The sequence below is a fragment of the Anser anser genome, assembly GCF_964211835.1.
Source record: "Anser anser genome assembly, chromosome: 2".
Taxonomy (NCBI): domain Eukaryota; kingdom Metazoa; phylum Chordata; class Aves; order Anseriformes; family Anatidae; genus Anser; species Anser anser.
The window spans coordinates 156,893,139-156,911,244 of record NC_139721.1 but is presented as its reverse complement, the minus strand read 5'-3'; the positions used below and the strand labels follow the sequence as shown (position 1 = coordinate 156,911,244).

At 41.0% G+C, this 18,106-nt stretch overlaps 1 protein-coding gene across 5 annotated transcripts in view; it reads left to right on the top strand.

Moving 5' to 3' along the window:
• LOC310894974 (sodium channel protein type 5 subunit alpha-like) overlaps positions 1 to 18,106 on the top strand; it is a 209,339-nt gene that overhangs the window by 148,787 nt on the left and 42,446 nt on the right. For 3 of the 5 annotated variants that reach the window (XM_083825712.1, XM_083825716.1, XM_083825715.1), the window contains exons 18-19: positions 3,310 to 3,453; positions 9,873 to 9,993. In XM_083825712.1, coding sequence (XP_083681838.1) covers positions 3,310 to 3,453; positions 9,873 to 9,993 — 265 coding nt within the window. Of the gene's footprint in view, positions 1 to 3,306; positions 3,454 to 9,872; positions 9,994 to 18,106 lie in introns of all 5 variants that reach the window. The other 2 variants (XM_083825713.1, XM_083825714.1) reach the window with 1 other exon arrangement.

Here is an 18,106-nt window from a genome sequence, read left to right as displayed (position 1 = left end):
GCACGTCTTCTTTCCCACGACAGCCGTGCCCAGGGAATCAGGGAACAAATGCTCCAAGCCGGGGTCACGATCTAGGTAGTGAGTGAAGTGTCAGGAGAGCCCATCCGAGCTGATCCCCATGTGAGAGGCAGGCCCGGGGATCATCTTTCTAAATTTGTTTGCACAGGATGGAAAAAAGTGATATTTCCATGGGGAAGGAATAAAGCGAATCCGCGCCGATGACAGGTATTTGTCTTGTTTTGCCAGCAGCAAGTCTTCTTTCCAAAGGAGCGGCATTTGCACTAATCCCCATCTGAGCCCGAAACAATTAGCTGATCCGTGCTTTTCAGAGGCAGGACGTGGTGTGGAGCCTTTGTATTTACTTGTGCCAGCCAACAAGTATGTGGGTCCGTGCACACGCACGCTTGGGATGTCACCCAGATTGTGCTCTGTTTTCAATCCAGTTGCTGTTTTCGTGGTGCTGCAGCTGACCTGCAGCGTGCAAGGGGACAACGCTTGGTCCATCCTCCTACATGCAATAAGCCCTCCTACGGAGGCTCCAGAGCCGAGCAGGGGTGAGCAAACTTGTAGTTTATCCTCTAAAGGAGCTAACCCCCTGTCCCAGGCTCCCAACCGGCCATTTACAGGCACGAAGTTTTCGTACTGCTGAACAGTTTTACTTTATAAACGGTGAAAACAAGTCAATCAATAAATATTACCATAATGTGTATTGCCTTGGCAACATGGCACTTGATACAAAAATTAAAAACAAATTATATAAACCACCCACGGTGGGGAGCTTTACAGGAGATAAACTTGCTGCCATTGCCGCCAGAAGAACAAATCATCTGGAAGCAGAGCAAAAGCAAACAGCCCAAAGTTGAACAAACCCCAGTGAATGCACCCTGCCCCAGGCAGGTTCCTGCTGACCCTTGGGCTCTGTGTCCTGGAACTGAGACCCTTCCATCCCATGGCATTGGCTTGCCAGGGCTGGCATCAGTCATTTTTAAAATCCCAGTTAATTCCCTAACCCTACTGGATAATTTGCCAGGATATATTCCATCAGTATTAATTAATATTAACTAGTTGGATGCTTGGTGCAAGTGTGATTTCTGGGAAGTAGCTGGGGCCATGTTTCCTGGAGTTTAGTCTCTAGGAAATTGTTCCTAAAATCTTGGTGCCACGCAGAAGGTTTAGTCAGTAGAGAAACGGTGTAAGCTTTGCATTTGACGCTAGCTTAATTATTCAGTGCAATAATTTGCTTAACAACTTGAATATTCGTCAGATCAACTGAGTTACACAGTCTGTTCTCGTACGCAGCTTTGTTTCTAATGAATCTGAGTGCACAACCCTTCTGCATAAGTGAGCTCGAGATGTCACCCCAGATTGCCTTGCACTTTTAACGTGACACGATTGTTCTTGTTGTTTTAGTGCTATAACTGATACCCTGCCATTAAGATTACTTGGTACTAAGTTGTATGCACATTGCATAAAGGAAGAAAAAACACAAATTTTGTATGGCTGAGCACCTTATTTGAGTGTACTGTGCTTTCCATGCTAGCGTCTCTCCTGAGTATTACAGTATTTCCAAAGATGCTCTTTAAAAAGTGCTACTTTTTGGCAGGGGCTCAGTGATTACGGAATACTCTCCAGCTTGTGAAGATCGGTGCTAAACTGTGCCTAGAAATTGCATGTAATACATTCTCATGCAGAGGGTACAGGCTTGCACATGCATACTTTAATTTATTAAAGCTAGATTATATTTTAGACCACATGCCCTCTGAAGCAGGAAACAAGTAATTTGATTTTGAATTAATTTGCTAGAAACGCAGAACAACATTTGAAAGGATTGGTACAAACCTGACAGTCCGAAAGTATTTATACAGAGAGAGCAATTTGCTTAACCAACTGCTTCCTTTGTGTCATCTGTTCTCTCAGATAGTTATATTTGGAATAAAGTGTTTTTCTGCTGCTGGTACCTCTTGAGGGACTTCCTGTGGTGATGTGGCTTTAGAACTGAGGCAGGTAGGCTGCGGCTCCCTGGGGAAGGGAAACTCACTTAATACTTGAATAATGTTGAATGTCACTCAAGCCGAGGGAAAAAAAAAAAGGTGGACAAGTGAAAGATAAATAGGTTTAAATAATTACTGTTGAAATCCTGTTATGCTTGTAATTTTTTTCTCAGCATGGAAGTCCTTCTCTAAGCAATTCAGCACAACCCTTTGAAATCAGCTTGAGTTTTATTAATATTTTAGTAGCAGCATTAGTAATGGCATGAACGATGGTAGTGCTGTGATGAGCTGTGGAGTTTTCAGAGCAACCCCTCTTGCAGGTGAATCAATAAAACCGAACTGATTTACACCAGCAGCGAACCTGGGCTCCAGATGCAGGGGCCAACCGTGCAAACACGCTCTCCTCTGCCATTAGTCCTGGCAGCCCTTCTGGAGAGCTCAGAGGCAATAAGCATCGCCCCAGGACGGCGTGGCTGGATTTAATGGCACCGCTTGTACTGGCAGGCACTGGAGCTAGTCAGACGTGTTTGCAGGAAAAAATATTGCTCTGATTCCGCAGCGCATCCCTCTTTAGTGCAGTACTTAAGGACGTGCTCTCCTTTCAACCTGCGGTTAAGTCCCGCTGATATCAGTGGGTGCAAAGTAGTCTGCAGTGCTTTGCTGAATAGGCGCCGCACGCGTTTCCATGTTTACCTGCAGGTTTTTTTCGCATCTACTTTTAGATACCTTTTATCTCTTCCTACAAACTTGGCATTTTCCTTCCCTTCCACGTGTAGCTTGTCTTCTTAGGGTGAGTTTTTTCTACACCGTTTGGAGCAGCCCCATGGCAGGGTGCTGGGTGTTGCACTGGTGCCTTTCTCCCATCTGTGATGCTGAATATCGCCCAGTCACCTGGCTTCAGAGCACACCCCTCAAGTTGCACAAAACCAAAAACAAAGCACAACCCGTTGTCTGAACTGCAAGCCCTCTTCTGTGCCCCTGGTCTCTGGAAGAACCTGTGTCGCCAAACTGGATGGAAAGTGGAGAACACAAGGAAATTTCCTCCCACCCTCCCACAACAACAGCTCAAAAATAATAATCTGGTCTATCTGTAATTTCCGGTTTTACAGACAGTTATCTTGACATATCCAGTTGCTAAACCTGAAAAATTACAGCATAAGCTTGTGTAATCATGTTGCTTGCCATTTTTCCTTAAGATGTCATCCCCTGACAAGTATAGTTCAGGCTATTTTCTCTTCTAGCTGGGGAGTTCTCCATAAGAAATAAGCATGCTATCAAAGAAAAAGAAAATAAACCCATCTAGGATTATTTCCAGCAGGAAAAGCAGCTGCAGCTGAGGGGGCAGCGATGTCAAAGCCCAGGCGCCCGGAGTCAGAACTCTGAGATTTGTGAAGAGTTAAGTGAGTTGCACATGGATAAGCAGTTGAAGGCTGAGCCACCACCTCCAGTAGGGCAAAAAGAGGTAACAGAAACCAATTTCCTACCTGATACTGCATGCAATTCATCACACGAGCTCCATAGTGCATGCCACCAATTTTTGTGGGGGGTTGGGGCTTGGAAAAATATGTGTTTGTCAACTGGCACGGAAGCAGAAGCACACAGTAGGTATTACAGTTTTATTAAAGGAGAAAGGATTTTGTTGTTATAAAAATAATTGGAAAGCTTGGAAAATGTGCATTACAAATTAAGATGGGATTTTATGAGGCTTTGGAAAAAAAAAATCTGTAATGTTACTGTCTTATTTTAGGAGAAAATGTGCGTGTGCTTAGCCCTTGAAAAGTAGCTCCAAGAATGGCGTCTGCTGACTTGGCAGATCTGTACCTGGAGTTCACTGGAGGGCACCTGTTCTCTGTAGCAGATTACCATTTCTTTTCCTGTTAGCACCGTAGACCCAAGAGAGGTGCAAGAATTTAAGTAGCTGACATGAAATTACTAATTATATGGCAAGCCTTGGTATCATTCGGTTATTGTTGGCCAAAGTGTGGATCGCTCTTTGTTTCTCAATATGTAGACTACGTTGACTTTTATTTTCAATTTCTAGGATTATGTTGTCTTTAAAAACATGAATACCAAAAATGCATCATTTTGTATTTTACGCTGAGTGACTGCAGGTTTTAAATTCCCTGTATCCCACTTGATGACTTGTTGAGATTTTTTTCCCCATTTGGATTTAGTTTTTTATTGATAGAATGTTGCATTTATTATTGGAGAGTGATCTTTGAAATCAGAAACTGGAGGTTTTGAGCCATGTCCTGGGAGTTTGGGGAAGTCCATAGCAGCTTGAGACTGGAACCAGTGGTAGTCTGGGGAGTTTGAATTAATGAAAGGGAAAGAATGACTTAATATTATCATCACTCCTTTCCCAGTTCTACTGTAAAACTGCTGACGAACTCGTGCCCAGCAGGAGCAATCCCATGCAGAAATCTTGACAGGTCAATGGAAACAGGGCTGCTGCAGAGCCAGACCTCACCTTATCCAGGCCTGCTGATTCTTAGTGTCACATGGGGTGGAATTTACTGAACTAACTGTAGACATCTGCATCTAGACGTGTCATCTGAGGCCCCTTTTATAGTCAACAAAGATCAGGAGCCAATATAGTTAGGTAAAAGTGTCTCATCTCCTCCTGAAATCAACATTTAAATTAGGTCAGATGAATCATATTTTAAAGTACCTGTTTCTATCCAGTGACTATAAAGGGAGCCCAGGGTAACTAGCTGAGCTGTGGAGATCTACACTTAGGTGACCTAAACTCCACTGATATTCACCTGAAATTCTCTAGCCATGAAGTGGTTCTGTCAGGGGCAATCCTCACCAGAATACTTCTTGGCATATTGAACTTCATCTTCAGAAAGAAAAGGTCCTGTACTTTAGAGGAAGGAGACTTCAAGCATCTGATATCCCAATCTCCCAATCTCAGGGGAAAAAAATGTATACATATATATATATATACTTACCCAAAAGAAACATTAGATTTTAAAATAATGAGATGAATTACAACAAGTAGGGATTAGAAGACCATCTCAGGAATTTTTTCTCACAGGGGATTTGGTATCCTTCATGTTTAACCATATTAGTAAGATATAAAAATCCGGTTATATTAGCATGAAGGCCTGAGAACTATGTCCTTTCTTAGTGCTGTAATGAAATGTCATGATAAGAAGGGAACATTCTAGCTCTGATATATTCAGCAACATCGTGATAAAGAAATAATCCCCATTTCCTCCCTCAACTTTCAAAAGGTCCTGGAACACAAATGTCACCTTTCTATAGCAGACTATAATTGATTCTATTTGTGGCTTCTTAAAGAGAGGTGGAGGAATATGGCAATAATCCAGGGATGACTTGAAATCAAACGGAAGTTCACATGAGGCTATGAATACCAACATGAAAGAGCAAAGCCCAAAGGATGCTATTTTTGAAGGGTAAATCTTGTGTGGACATTACATACTTACAGTCCTTCTGTTCAGAAGTAATCTTTCTGCCGACACAAAAGGACATGGTAATCTTTTTGATGAATGCCCAAGAACCCGGGAGTAGCCAAATAAAGCCAGCAACTGCAAGGAAGTAACTTAACGGATTTGGTATGCCCAAGAGACAGGGCTTTGAGTTATTCAGTCGCTCACAGGAAGCACTGAATGTGTTCTGAATAAAACACTGTTGATGGCAGTAAAGGATACATTATATGATTAAAAATTCATCCCATATAAATCAACAGAAAGACACCATAGAAATAAAATTGTTGGTGTCGCAGGTGGATAAGACCTCAGAGAACATACCAGTTAATTTCTTTGCCAAAACATTGCCCCATAAAATATTTTGTACAGCCTTGTGGAATCTACTTTTAAACGTATCAGGCAACTTAGACTTCTTCATTTATCAAAGGGAACAGTTTGCTCAGCTAGAAAAAAAAAATCTCATGGCTGGGTGTATTGCCTTAATAATCAGCCTATTTTCTTTTCCTTTTAAAATACAATTTTATTACTTTCTTTTACTGATTTTATCTGTCATTCTGTTTTTATGAATTAATGTCACTTGATTTAATAGACTGTTATTAGCTTCCTTTTGCATTTCGTTAACTCCCTAAAGTCACATGCCATTGTTCCTCCTTTTACCTTTTTTTTTTTTTTTTCAACTCCCTCATTTTTTCCTCTTTGGAATTGTTTTACCAAGAACTAAACACAGTACTCCAAATGAAATTTCCACAGAACTATAAAGAGAAGTACTATCTCAGCATATAGACACAATACTTTCATATAGGATTTCTGCATCTTTATATTCCACGACAAAATCATGTCTATTTTTTTTAATATTACCCCAGGTGATTTGTCGTTGCAAGTTTCCACGATTTCCATTGAATTTTTTCCTGAACTATTTCTTTTGTAGTGTTTTGAGTCAATTCTCATTTTGCTATATTCTCTCCATGTTTCACTTCTCACTTCCTTTCTCCTTGGTTTCAATACTCTCTTCAATTTAATGTTATCTGCCAATATAAGAATTATATTGGTCAGTATCTCTTCTGTATCTTTATTGAAGATAATGCTGACTCTAATCCTTACATGTATCTTCCTCTGAAGACAAAGTTTTTGTTACATTTGGGTCCTTAGGATGGCTTTTCTCCATACAGCAATGGGTGAATCAGAGCCAATTACACTTTATTTCAAAAGTAGGCTTTTCTATAATAGAAATATAGGTATTTTATTAAGATTTATGTATCGTCTGTCAGTTTGGTAGATTAAGGCTGTGATCTTCAAAGGGAAGGGAGAGAGGGAGAAAGATAAGAGAGTTAAACCTTTAGCAAACATCAACTTTCAATGAGATTTCAGCTTCTCACTGCTGCAGGCTTCTTGAAAAAAAAAAAAAAAAAAAAAGAGCATTCAGATCAATTTGCCACTATTAGAGACACAAGTGGTGTCTGACACAAGAGACAAAAGCCCTGTCCAGCTACTTAAGACAGAGCAGACCACTCAGAAACACATTAAAAACTACCCTCTGCAGCATGAATTTGCGCTCAAGTGGGAGGTCTCCCAAAGAGGCTCCTGATGTTGTCTCTGCCTGGCATATCTCCTCCACTCACTTATTCCAAGAAAGAAAGAGTACATTCTGTATTCGTCCTTTTTGTCTTTTGGCCTCCTTGTTCCCTGTTTGTGCACGGCACCCGTGGCAGACAGGAGAGCTGCCTCGGTGTCTTTATGGCTCCATGCCTTTTCGCTCAGCTGGCCTCCAAGAAAGTACTCGCCTTTTCTCCACTGAGTTTGTTTAATTCACTTTAATCACAAACTACAGCAAGAGTTTAGTGATCTGTGGTTCCCATGATTATTCCCTTTTGCTCTTCTCTAAACTCGGTGTTGTGTTTACTTATTGCTGCTCTCCTGGGCTCTTTCCAGTTTTCCATGATCATTAAGTATTGATTGCTAATGGTGTGTTACCTTAGTGTTTCAGATCCCTGTATGCCCTACAATGTGCGTTGGCTGGATCTGCTGATTTGCGTTTGTTTCAGGTTTTCTAGATATTTCTCTGCTTACATTTCCTCTAGTTCTAACAAGCTCTCACTCCCTTTTTATTGATCGCCTTGTTGGATTCTTTTAAAAAGGGTTTATTTTCTGAGGCAACTGAATTTTGATTAGTCACATCTCCCTCATCAATTGCTATTACGTCTCTTGCTCTTTTCTTTCCATTACCGAGTTCATGAAAACGTTAATCCTTTTAACCTTTATGGCAAAGAGTAACCTTTGCTTCTTTTCCTACAAGCTTTTACTAATCTTTCCCTCCTCTGTCATATGTGTGGTTCATTCTTTTTCTAGTCCGTATTCATACCCTCAAAGCTTTGTCTAGTGTTTTCTGAATCCATGTTCACTCCCTCTTCTTCCTTGAAGGCTTTTCAAAAGAAATCCTGTCTGTTTTGCCTTGCATGTTCCCTATCTCCCTTTGACACTGATGGATTCTAATATTTTTTGAAAACTCCTCCTGATAAATAACTCTTGAGCATTCTTGATTCTTTAAGATGTTTTCCCTGTGGTCTAATATAATTGCACTGTGTTCTGCAATTGTGTTCTCTGAATTTCGTAACCTGTCTCTGCTAAATACAGCACTCTCATTGACAATGCTATCAAGCTGACGTTGTTCTCACAGTTTTCTTTGATTTCTCTCTGTTGGTAAGAATTATATCCAACGAGGCTTCTTTTTTCATTGGAACTCCTATTTTCTACATCCTGCAGCTGTATATGATTTAGGATTATTTCAGTGATGTGTGTTTTGACGTCTTCATAACAGAACAAATAATGACTAAATGCATTCCCTAATGAACAGTATCAGAAAGTTCTGATTGTGCAAAAAACTTGGTACAACATCTTTGCCACCATCATATACCGTTTGTAGGCTGTAGAAAATAGGCTATTCTCTGTATGACAGCTGCATTCTGAATATGGATTTTTTAGAAGCTTTATCCATGCCATTGGCCTGTGCTTTCTGTTCTGACTCTCTTTTTAAATGGTCTCTTCTCAATTGTTTGCAGTCCTTCTGAGTAGAGCATTAAAAACCCTAGCCAAGACTATGACCTTTGGGATGCTGCAGCTAATTGCAAAGAAGTAGCTTCCATCCCCTCTTACAAGCATTGCTGGAATGTTCAGTCTTGCCCATTTTACCCCAGGTTCAGCATTTCTCTGAATTCAGCTATAAATTTTGCATTGCCTTTGTATGCTGGAAAACAAGGGGTCCATTTTCACATTAATAATATATATAAAGCTGTACCTATTCTCTAACTCCATCTTCATGAAAATAATAATTTATGTGTACATGCCATCTTTCGTATAACTATCACACAGGTTGTTTAAAAGCATGGGTAAGTATTACTGTCCTCATTTTTTAAATGGAGAGAATAGTATTGCAAGATAAAGCACAAAAAGGTTTCAGTAGGTGCTCAGGAAAGAGAATAAGAGAGTTTGCAAATAAGCTACTTGTCCTGACTCTTGTCAGGCCATTTTGTATTGACATGATCCATAGGAGATCCTACCTTTGATGTCGCCTGCTTGTGCCAGATATCTCTCCTACACAGTCAGAAACAAATGCAGGGCTGTGTAAATATTATACCTTCCACTATAATGGCCAAACTAAATAATCAAGAAAAATATAGTTTTGGATTCACACAAAATAAATGTTTTATTTTGGCTACTTATATAAAATTTTGAAGACAAATCTTGTTTTCTTCTAAAGAAAATGTTTTATGTCAAAAGAAAGCCTAGACATGTTATGAAATTTCTATTTCATATTTGGGTGGCTTATGCAATGGTGAGAGAAGGACTTCTGCTCATCTCAGAGGAGAAGCTGGGGCAGCAGGGAACAGGACATGGACCTAACCAACAAGGTGCAGTTTTTATGCACCAGCTGTGGGTGGGGAGCCTCGGGAATGAGGTTCCAGAGACAGGAACCCAACACAGGTCCTTCATCCTCCAGCATTTCAGGAGCTAGGTTCCACTTCTGGTCCCCCTGTTTGATTTCATCATATATGAGGGTAGGACATACAAACCTTGAAATCTTAAAAAAAAAAAATAAAAAAAAATGAGTGGCTCAGTTGTTCCAAGCTTCCACCTACCATTAATATTCAGTGGCTGTTCACTGTATTTCTTAGGTTGTTCCTTTTTATTATTTTTTTTTTAAAGAAAGAATTGTTTGTTACTTTTTTTGTTGGTGGTGGGTCAACCATTAGTTCACCACGGCATAGGCAGAGCTGTCACTTGAGGAGTGGGCACCGTGTGAAGTGCATGGAAATCTTGCTGTCATGTCTGCTTTGGCTGGGATATTGGTTAGTGGAATAAAAACTCAGCTACTTCCTTCGGGGCAATTGATCAATTTGTTTTCCTCATCTTTGCTCTTGTTGACAACAAGCTTGATGAAATCAGTCTTTCTGAAGGCAGCACAGTGGATTTGACAAATCCCGCAGAACTGCTGGAGCAGATCCCTGAGTTTGCTGAGGAGCTGATGGAGCCTGAAGATTGCTTCCCCGAAGGTAAGGGCCTGCATATTTCACTGCAATGCTGAGGCGAGAAACCTCCTGTCCTCTTATCAAACATGCCTCCACGTTCACTCTAAGTTGCTCTGGCCGCTTGCAATAGTATTTCACTGGATGCACTCCATTTCTTAGATACAGTAATGGTCCAGAATCACTTGTTAACATTAGTCTTTGGATTTCCAAGGCAAGATAAGACAGATGCATGCTCAAAATTCCTGTGTAGCTTCTAACATGTTAGGCTTATTTTCATCACAATTTGTGCTATTGAGTTTTATAATGATAATGATAATAATAATAATAATAATAATAAGGTTGATATTTCTGATTTGGCCAATGACAATTTTTGTCTTCCAAAATATGTGCATAGTCAGACTTGGTAGAGAACTAATGAGTTCGGGATGTTTCTATAGCTTAGGTGTATATAGGCAGTTAATATAAACTGTCTGCAGTGCTCACGAGTCCCAGGGACTCTATTCCATTTATTTTAAAAGGCATGAAGATAATCATGTCCAGTAACATTTATTTGACCTGGGATGTACTATGCATGGGGCATTTTATTTAATTATTTCAGATAACAACTCATATTTAGATAACTATTTTAATAACCCAATAAGCCAGTATTTTATTAAATTTTGACACCATGCTACCCCAAAACGGATTTGAAACCCAGCTGCACAAAAAGATCTATTTTAGCTACGTTTGAAAGGAAAATAACATTGTAAGTTTTTTTCTTCTGAGTGATTCAAAATATTATCTCAGTAAGATTCCTCATTTTCCTTTAAATCTGGGTTAGGAAAAATAGGGTTAGCTGAATGTTAGCATATTCCCTTGAAAATTCAAGGGTTATTATAAATAAAAACAGAGCTGCTCAGATGGGATCAGACAGAAATGATTTACTGGGTGTACGAATGCCCCTGAAGTCAGCAAAAATGTGCAGCTCTATATGTGTGAGAAAGATGATTGAATGAGGTAAGGGAGCCCTGCAGGGCTTACAAATGTCCCTAGGATCTAAACATTTTTTTGGCAGCTTTGCTTAAACGCAGTAGCCAAAAATTAATGCAGTTGACTGAAGAAGGCATGGTACTGTGCTGTAACTGTTCTGGCCGAGACAATAATATTTAGAGATTAGATCTGGTGTTTTCATTCTTTCATAATATATTTCTTAATGAGACCAGTGAGCAGCAATCTATGTTGTGCACTGCAAAGTGAGAAATTATGTTATATAATTGCACAAACAAGCCAGTATTATAAGACCAGTGCCAGTCACATGCCAGACAGTTTACAAATGATGAAACCGTGGTTGGCCAGGATCACCTTCCATTTTTTAAAACAAATAAGGCTTGGATCGTTCAGCCCATCACTTCATTCAGTGCACAGCCCTGGGTCATTCCCATCACAGCTGCATTCTGTAATTTTCTCTTTCTTGAAATAACCAGAACTGCCCGAATCTCCATCGTGCAGACCCACGCCAATACCCAGACATTTTTCTGGAAGCCAATGTCAATGGGACGTGGGGTAGCAGTGGCAAGAGGTGGATCATTGGAAGCATTAACCTAGTTTTGAAGCCCACCTGTCATCCTGACCACAGAGAAATGTAGAAATTGAGCTTTGGGATGAACCCCAGGCTTACCCTTGATCACATCCATCCTTCTGGCTCCTGATCCCTTCCCCCTGAGCACAACACGGCTGCTGCTGCCTTTTATTCCTCTCCTCTCCTAGTTCCTCACCAGCCTCTGCTGAAATCAGGGTGTCCTCTTCTTCTCCCAGGCTACGGCCAGCTGAGCCTTGGGCACTAAAAGGGGAACTGAAGCAGAAGCTGCTCCCAGCCCTTGATCCTGTGCATGGTGGCTGGGGGCACTGGGGAAGCTGTTGCAGGCAATGGCATCCCCAGTACATCTACTCTGCTTTCCACGCAAAATGCGTCCATGCGGATTTTTCAGAGGCTACTGTGTAGGCTAAATGTGATTGTATTGCTCATGGATTTGGCAAAAATGCGTAAACTTGGCACGTGAGTGTTCCCTCATTGAACTTCAAGTCAGAGGGACATAAACTGAAAGTCCAAATTACTTTTATTGCAATGACATTAGGACTCGTTTGTATTTATGGAGAAAACCACAGTATTTTCCCATAATCTTTGTTTATTAAATGCCTTCCAATATTTTCCCTCAAAGTTAGCATCGCAATTAAGCCTAATGCAGCTATCACTTCAGTCTGGTTAAAAACAAAATGAAGCAAAGCAAAACAAAACCAGTCTATTTAGCTAAGACATGACAAGGTTATAAAAGTACTAAAATGGAATTATTGAAGGGCAAGCACTGGGCTATTTTATCTAGTGTTGCCTTTGCCATCTTCTAATAAAGAGATACAATATTTGGAATATTCGGAAGAATGGCCAGCTAATATTTGTGAAAGAATATTAGGTAAAATGAAGAGAGGTGAGAGGGAGAGTTAAGTTCTTACCTTGTTAGCTCACCAGCTATCTAAATGCAAACTATAACATTTCTAAACACATTCAGCATAGGCTGTGTCCTGGACAAATATGTTCCAGATTCAGCCCCCTTTTTCAGATAACAAAGGCACAAAGATAATACACGTTCTGGAAATAGTTGCTGAAAGTTTGCTGAGGTCAGAGTTTTCCCGGAGTTGGGTGACCCAGATTAGCCATAGGTCGTTTTTCTTGGGGAGACTTGTTAATTCGTTATCATCTCAAAATAGCTTTGATTAGGCTGAACTGGGAATATTGTTGGGTCAGGAAATGTGGAGTCAAGGTAGGGTCACAGCTCAAGGTCAAGTATTGCTGGGAAAAACCTGATAGAAATGGAGAGATCATTCTTGTTGCCAGTTGATGGGAAAGCAACATCTAGGCAATGCCAGCTATTTGGGTATTTTTCCCTCCAGATGCCTTGCAACACTCCAGTGCTGTTACCTCCATTGGTATGCATTCCGCACCAAAAATTGTTGTCTGTTTGGACATTATCTTCTGTGTCCCGCAGAAGGTCATCCAAAGAGAGCCCCTGGCCGCAGCATACACCTCTCTCCCAGACCCTAATAGGAGAAAGTTTTCACGAAGCCCTCAAGCGTAATTCCCCGGGCACGGCCCGCTGGCAAAGGGATATGGTCAGATGGTTGTGCGAGAATTAGCTACCTTGATCAACACGCGGTTGATCGCAACTCGTGACGCCCAGGACGCCCACAACCAGGTTTTCATGTGACCGTGTAGGAGCATTTATCGCAGCTGGAAAGCGCTGAAGTTATTCTGGTTAATGGTGGGGTCTGCGTCATGCCCTCCCCAGCAGCTCTTAGCAGCCGTACAGAAATGCAAAAGCCAAGAGGAGCTCCAACAGACCGCTAAACTGAACACATCTAGACTGAGCTGTGGGCTGTGCCACCAGATGAGGTTTGAAAGCTGAGTAAAACCAAACAAAGCCCAGCAAAACGTGTTAAGTGTCATCCTAGAAAAAAAAAATATATATATATATATATATATATGGAACAAACCTAAGTTCGAAAGTCTCTTTTCTCTAGCCGTAATACCTGAGATCCAGGGTATTTTTCAGTCAGGAAGGGCATGCTAGTATTTTGTTGTAAAGAGTTCTCAGACCTCAGAAAACACTTATCGTCCCATCACTTGTGCAGAAAAAGAGTAAGTCGGGGTGGACAGGACCTCCAGATTCAACTCGTCCAACCCGCTGCTCAGAGCAGGGCTCACAGCACTGGTGGACCAGGCTGCCCACTGCCTTTGCTTCAAGGCATCACACTGTTAGTTGCAGTGACCTCCAGGAGGGTATGTTTTGAGGAGAGTAGCAGTGGATAAACAAGAATCATATCCTTGTAAAGACTTTGGAAGAGTGAAAACACCTGGCAGACTGTGGTTTTGTCAGAAGCTGTGTCGTTGCAGCTCCCAGTTGTAGTACACAAGGAAAGACATAAATCTCCACGTGTATCTCAGGCACCCGAATGCTGGAGACAGTGATAGCAAATCTCTTTTGTGTTAGCCCTAGAGCTGCACAGCATAAAACCCAGACATGCACACCAGAGGATTGGTGGGGCCAGAGGATGAGAAAGGGAGCAGATAGGAGGGCCAGCAGATACGTGTGCCCTCCAAGCCAGACTTGCCTTCTTGCTTGAGCAATGCACAGCTAGTCAGGCTGGTCATTAGAAACCCAGCTTGACAGATATGTGTCTTAAAACTGAGTTATGAGTACTTCCTTGCTTGAATTTATGCTAAGGAAGCTGTATTTTCTTTGTGTCAAACCAAGCAATATCATAACCAACATTCAAAGCTAAGCAAAATATTGTTTTGTTCTAAAAATGGATACCCTAATAATTGGGATCTTCTCTGAAACAGTAGCTATGAAATTATTGTAGTTTAAACACAAGGTACCAGACTTACTGCTCCACACTGTGCAAGAAATTAATTGGTCTTCCAGGTTTACTGAAGAGAATATGGAGCCCAATCCAGCCAAAACATATCTAACAATTTAATGCAAATTTAAATGTATATATCTTTATGAACAAGCAGTGGATTTGTAGAGGCTTTGCTCATAAACTTGAAATAAGTAGTCTGGCTATTGTGCATGCAGGAGAAAGTTATTGCAGCATAGCTCCCACATTTACAGGGAGATTTTTCTCCTAATGCACCAAGGTAATGCAATCAGGTCTAACAGCTCCATGATTATAATGCAGCAGGCTAGAAAATGTGAGTGTAGAGCTAAAGGAATATTTACACAGAATACACCGTAAATTAATTTTTTTTTTTTTAATTTGTCATTGTTGTGACAGATGCTTACGTAAGAGCTTTCTCTGTCACACCTGCAGTGGAAGATGCAGTATAGGACCCATTTTAATCTGCAGTTTGTGGTCATGCCATAGGACACCCCACTGACCGAAGGGAACAATTCCCTTGTTTTGAGAAGCAAACAAAAAATAAATAATATCATGGTAACCAATGCATTTAGAAAGGTTTCTTGGTAAATGGGTCTCTTTTTCATGAGAAATGGTACGTAATGTTGAAATGAGAATTGAAAACAACCACTGTTCTTGGGCAAAGTGACCACTAATGGAGCTCAGTACAGTTTCACTGATTTGCCAGCAAATAGCTTGACCTTTTGAGGGGGACTTTTTCTGCTGTTCTGTGTTTCTCTTGAGCAGACATATACTATCCAAAATGCTGTAATGGAAATGAATCATTTTGCTCTCCAAAAACATGTAGCCCACTATGAATTAGGGCGGCAAAACTAAGTCCTGACCAAATCATGAGGTATTCAGCTTCTTCTGTGCAACCCTATATAGTTCCCTAATAGCATTGATTTCAGGGGGATAGCACAGATCTATTAGACTAGGCAGCATGAGTAATGCTGTTATAAGAAATGCCAAAGGGTTTATTCATGTCTTGACACTTGCTGTGTTAAAAGGTGTTAATGAATAGTCTTCTTCATATGGATCAAGTAAATAGCTTTCTAGACCCAGAGCTGGAGTCTGTTGACCACCTGCCTTGTAGAAGTCAGCTGGAGTTATGATTGCTCAGACCCTCACCAGATCATGCCTAGAACACACTGGAATGTTTCTAATATTTTGATTTCATGGAAATGTGAAAACAAACAAACAAACAAACAGAAATCCACCATCAACAACTCTTGGAACATGGACTAAGGCCAAGTAAACTTTTTTGTCGTGTTATGTAAAGCTTCCAATTCATCATTTAAGCTTGGGTCAAGGTCACCGAACAGTAGGCTACCAGCATTACTAGACAGTCCAGGAAAGCACAGGTATTAAAGAGCAGTCACTGAGGGAAAATATAAAATTCAAAATGGAAATAGAACTTTGTTCATTAAAAACCTATTTATGGTCAGTTTTCTTTTTCTTTCAGATTTCTTTTCTTCTGTTTGATTTATGAGTAGTTAAAAATAGCATTTCATCTGAATTGCAACCAGCATGATTATTCACGGAAGTGCTACTTGACATTAGTAATTGTATCAGAATCTGGTCTAAACATTTCTGAATTGGGCCCAATCAAAAGCATGGGATTTAATAGCGCTGTGATTTTGGGCTGACTCATCTGAGAGGCTATTTTGGATTTTTCAAGGTATTACTGTCAGTAACTAGGACTTTTTTTTTTCTTTTTTCAGAGCAGGATTGCATGAAATTGCCATCAAAGAGCATTTAAAAAAAAAAAAAAAAAAGATTAGTGGTCCTAGCTGCCTTTCTGTCTTTAAATATACCTCTCTGTACCTGTAGATTATCAGATGAAAGCTGACTATATCAGCAATAGCCTGTTTTTACCATTTAAAAACTATTTTCCATCACAAATGAAATAACTTAAGGTCTTATGCTGCCCTGCTCATTAGTATTTCATTTGAAGATGATTCCCTGATTTTAGCTATGCCTGGGCTCAGGTAATCATGTTAGCTCACTGTGTACTTGAAGAACAGAAGCAGACTTCTCCCAGGAATGTTTTATCCAACTGTCTTACGGGGGGGAAGAACCACTTGCTGGAAGACATTAACCTATTCCAGTCCTGCTTGTGAAGTCTATGGCTAGCTGAGCGGAGGCCTTTACCTAAGTGTCTAAAACACCAAGTATGAATCTTGGAAGTAATTTAGGAGAAAAGAGAGAAGAGTTTTTAGACAAAAGTCTTAAGTCAGAAAAATCCAGATTTTTCAAAATATTCTGAAGTATGTATGAGAACAAGGTAGTCTTGTGGAAAGTTTCTTTTGCTAGAAGCAGTGGTTATCTCTAGTACAAAGGGGGATTTCTGCTTAACATGAGAAATCCACACTTAAGTTGTGAACACCCTGCTCATTAGGCTGTTCAATTGATAAATGAGGGATCTGAGTCCAAGTCTTGGGTCCACCTGATGCCAAGTTGAGTTGAGCATGAGGTAGCCTGCATAACAGCACGGAGTGTGGACCAGACGTCTGCAAGGTGGCAGTGACCACATGGGTTGTGGGGTGAGAAATGGTGTAAGAGGTTTCTGGCAGCACTGCTAAGAGATGCAGCTGATAGCCCCCAGTGTCCTGTCCTGCTGGTGGGAATATATTGCATGGGCATTTCCAAGCAGAGCTGCCAGGGGAGGACGTTGGGCTCAGGGATCCTGGCACCACAGATCTGGTACCCGAACTCTGTTCCGTGGAGCTACTTCCTAAAAAATACCCAACTCACACACATTACTATCTCTGTACTGTTTTTAGGAAAAAGTTCTGACTAACATGATAACTTTATATCCTTTGCCACAATTTTCTGTTTTTTTGGATTAAAGTGCTTAGAGGGATAAAACTTTCCTTTGCTGGAGCAGTACCTGACCCACAAAGAGGTAGAGAGCCGGTCCTTACAGTCGCATCTTCTCCTAGCATTATGCTCTTCTCAAGCAATTCAATTGATTTAATGTATTTCAGCTCAGCCCAGAATTTCTCTGAATTCCAGAATACAGTGGGAGTACAGGTCTGTGTGATGGAAGTATTTAGACGACACATAGTTACTTGCATTACTGTCACATTACATTTGCATTAAGGGTTTCCTGTCCTGCTAGTCCCATACCAAAACCTCATACAGCCAAGAACCTACACCTTCCAAACATCTCAGAGATGGGGGAGAAAAGGCAGCTCTGGGAGTGGTTCATATATGAACGATGACAGTGACAACCTACAGCTCCCTACAGCTCTGCTGCTCCGTAGCAGGGATGTGGGCTAATATAAACTTACAGAAAATGCCGGGAAGAGCACGGCAGACTTAGCAGCTTGCTCCCTCCTGGCAGAGCCAGCTGCCAGCACATCCCCACTTCCAGCTACATGGGAATCCCGGCATCCTGGGACTTGCACTTGATCTCCTTGCAAATCACATGTAGCTTGAGTGCCTCAGTTATGCCACCTTGAATTAACAGGATCTGCTGTCTGCGTAACCTTGGCACTCACCCTCTTTCCTTCCCCACATGCCTTGCCTAAATATTATTTCTACTTGCAATAGCATTGCATTACATCACCAGAGTGAGATCTCCTCCCTTGTCACTTCTGAGCAGTTGTTGTGTGCTTCGAGACGTGTCCGTGACCTCAGCCACCTTTCAGCTAAGGAAGCAGCCGGCCTGTGATTTATCATCTTATGATGGGACTATAAA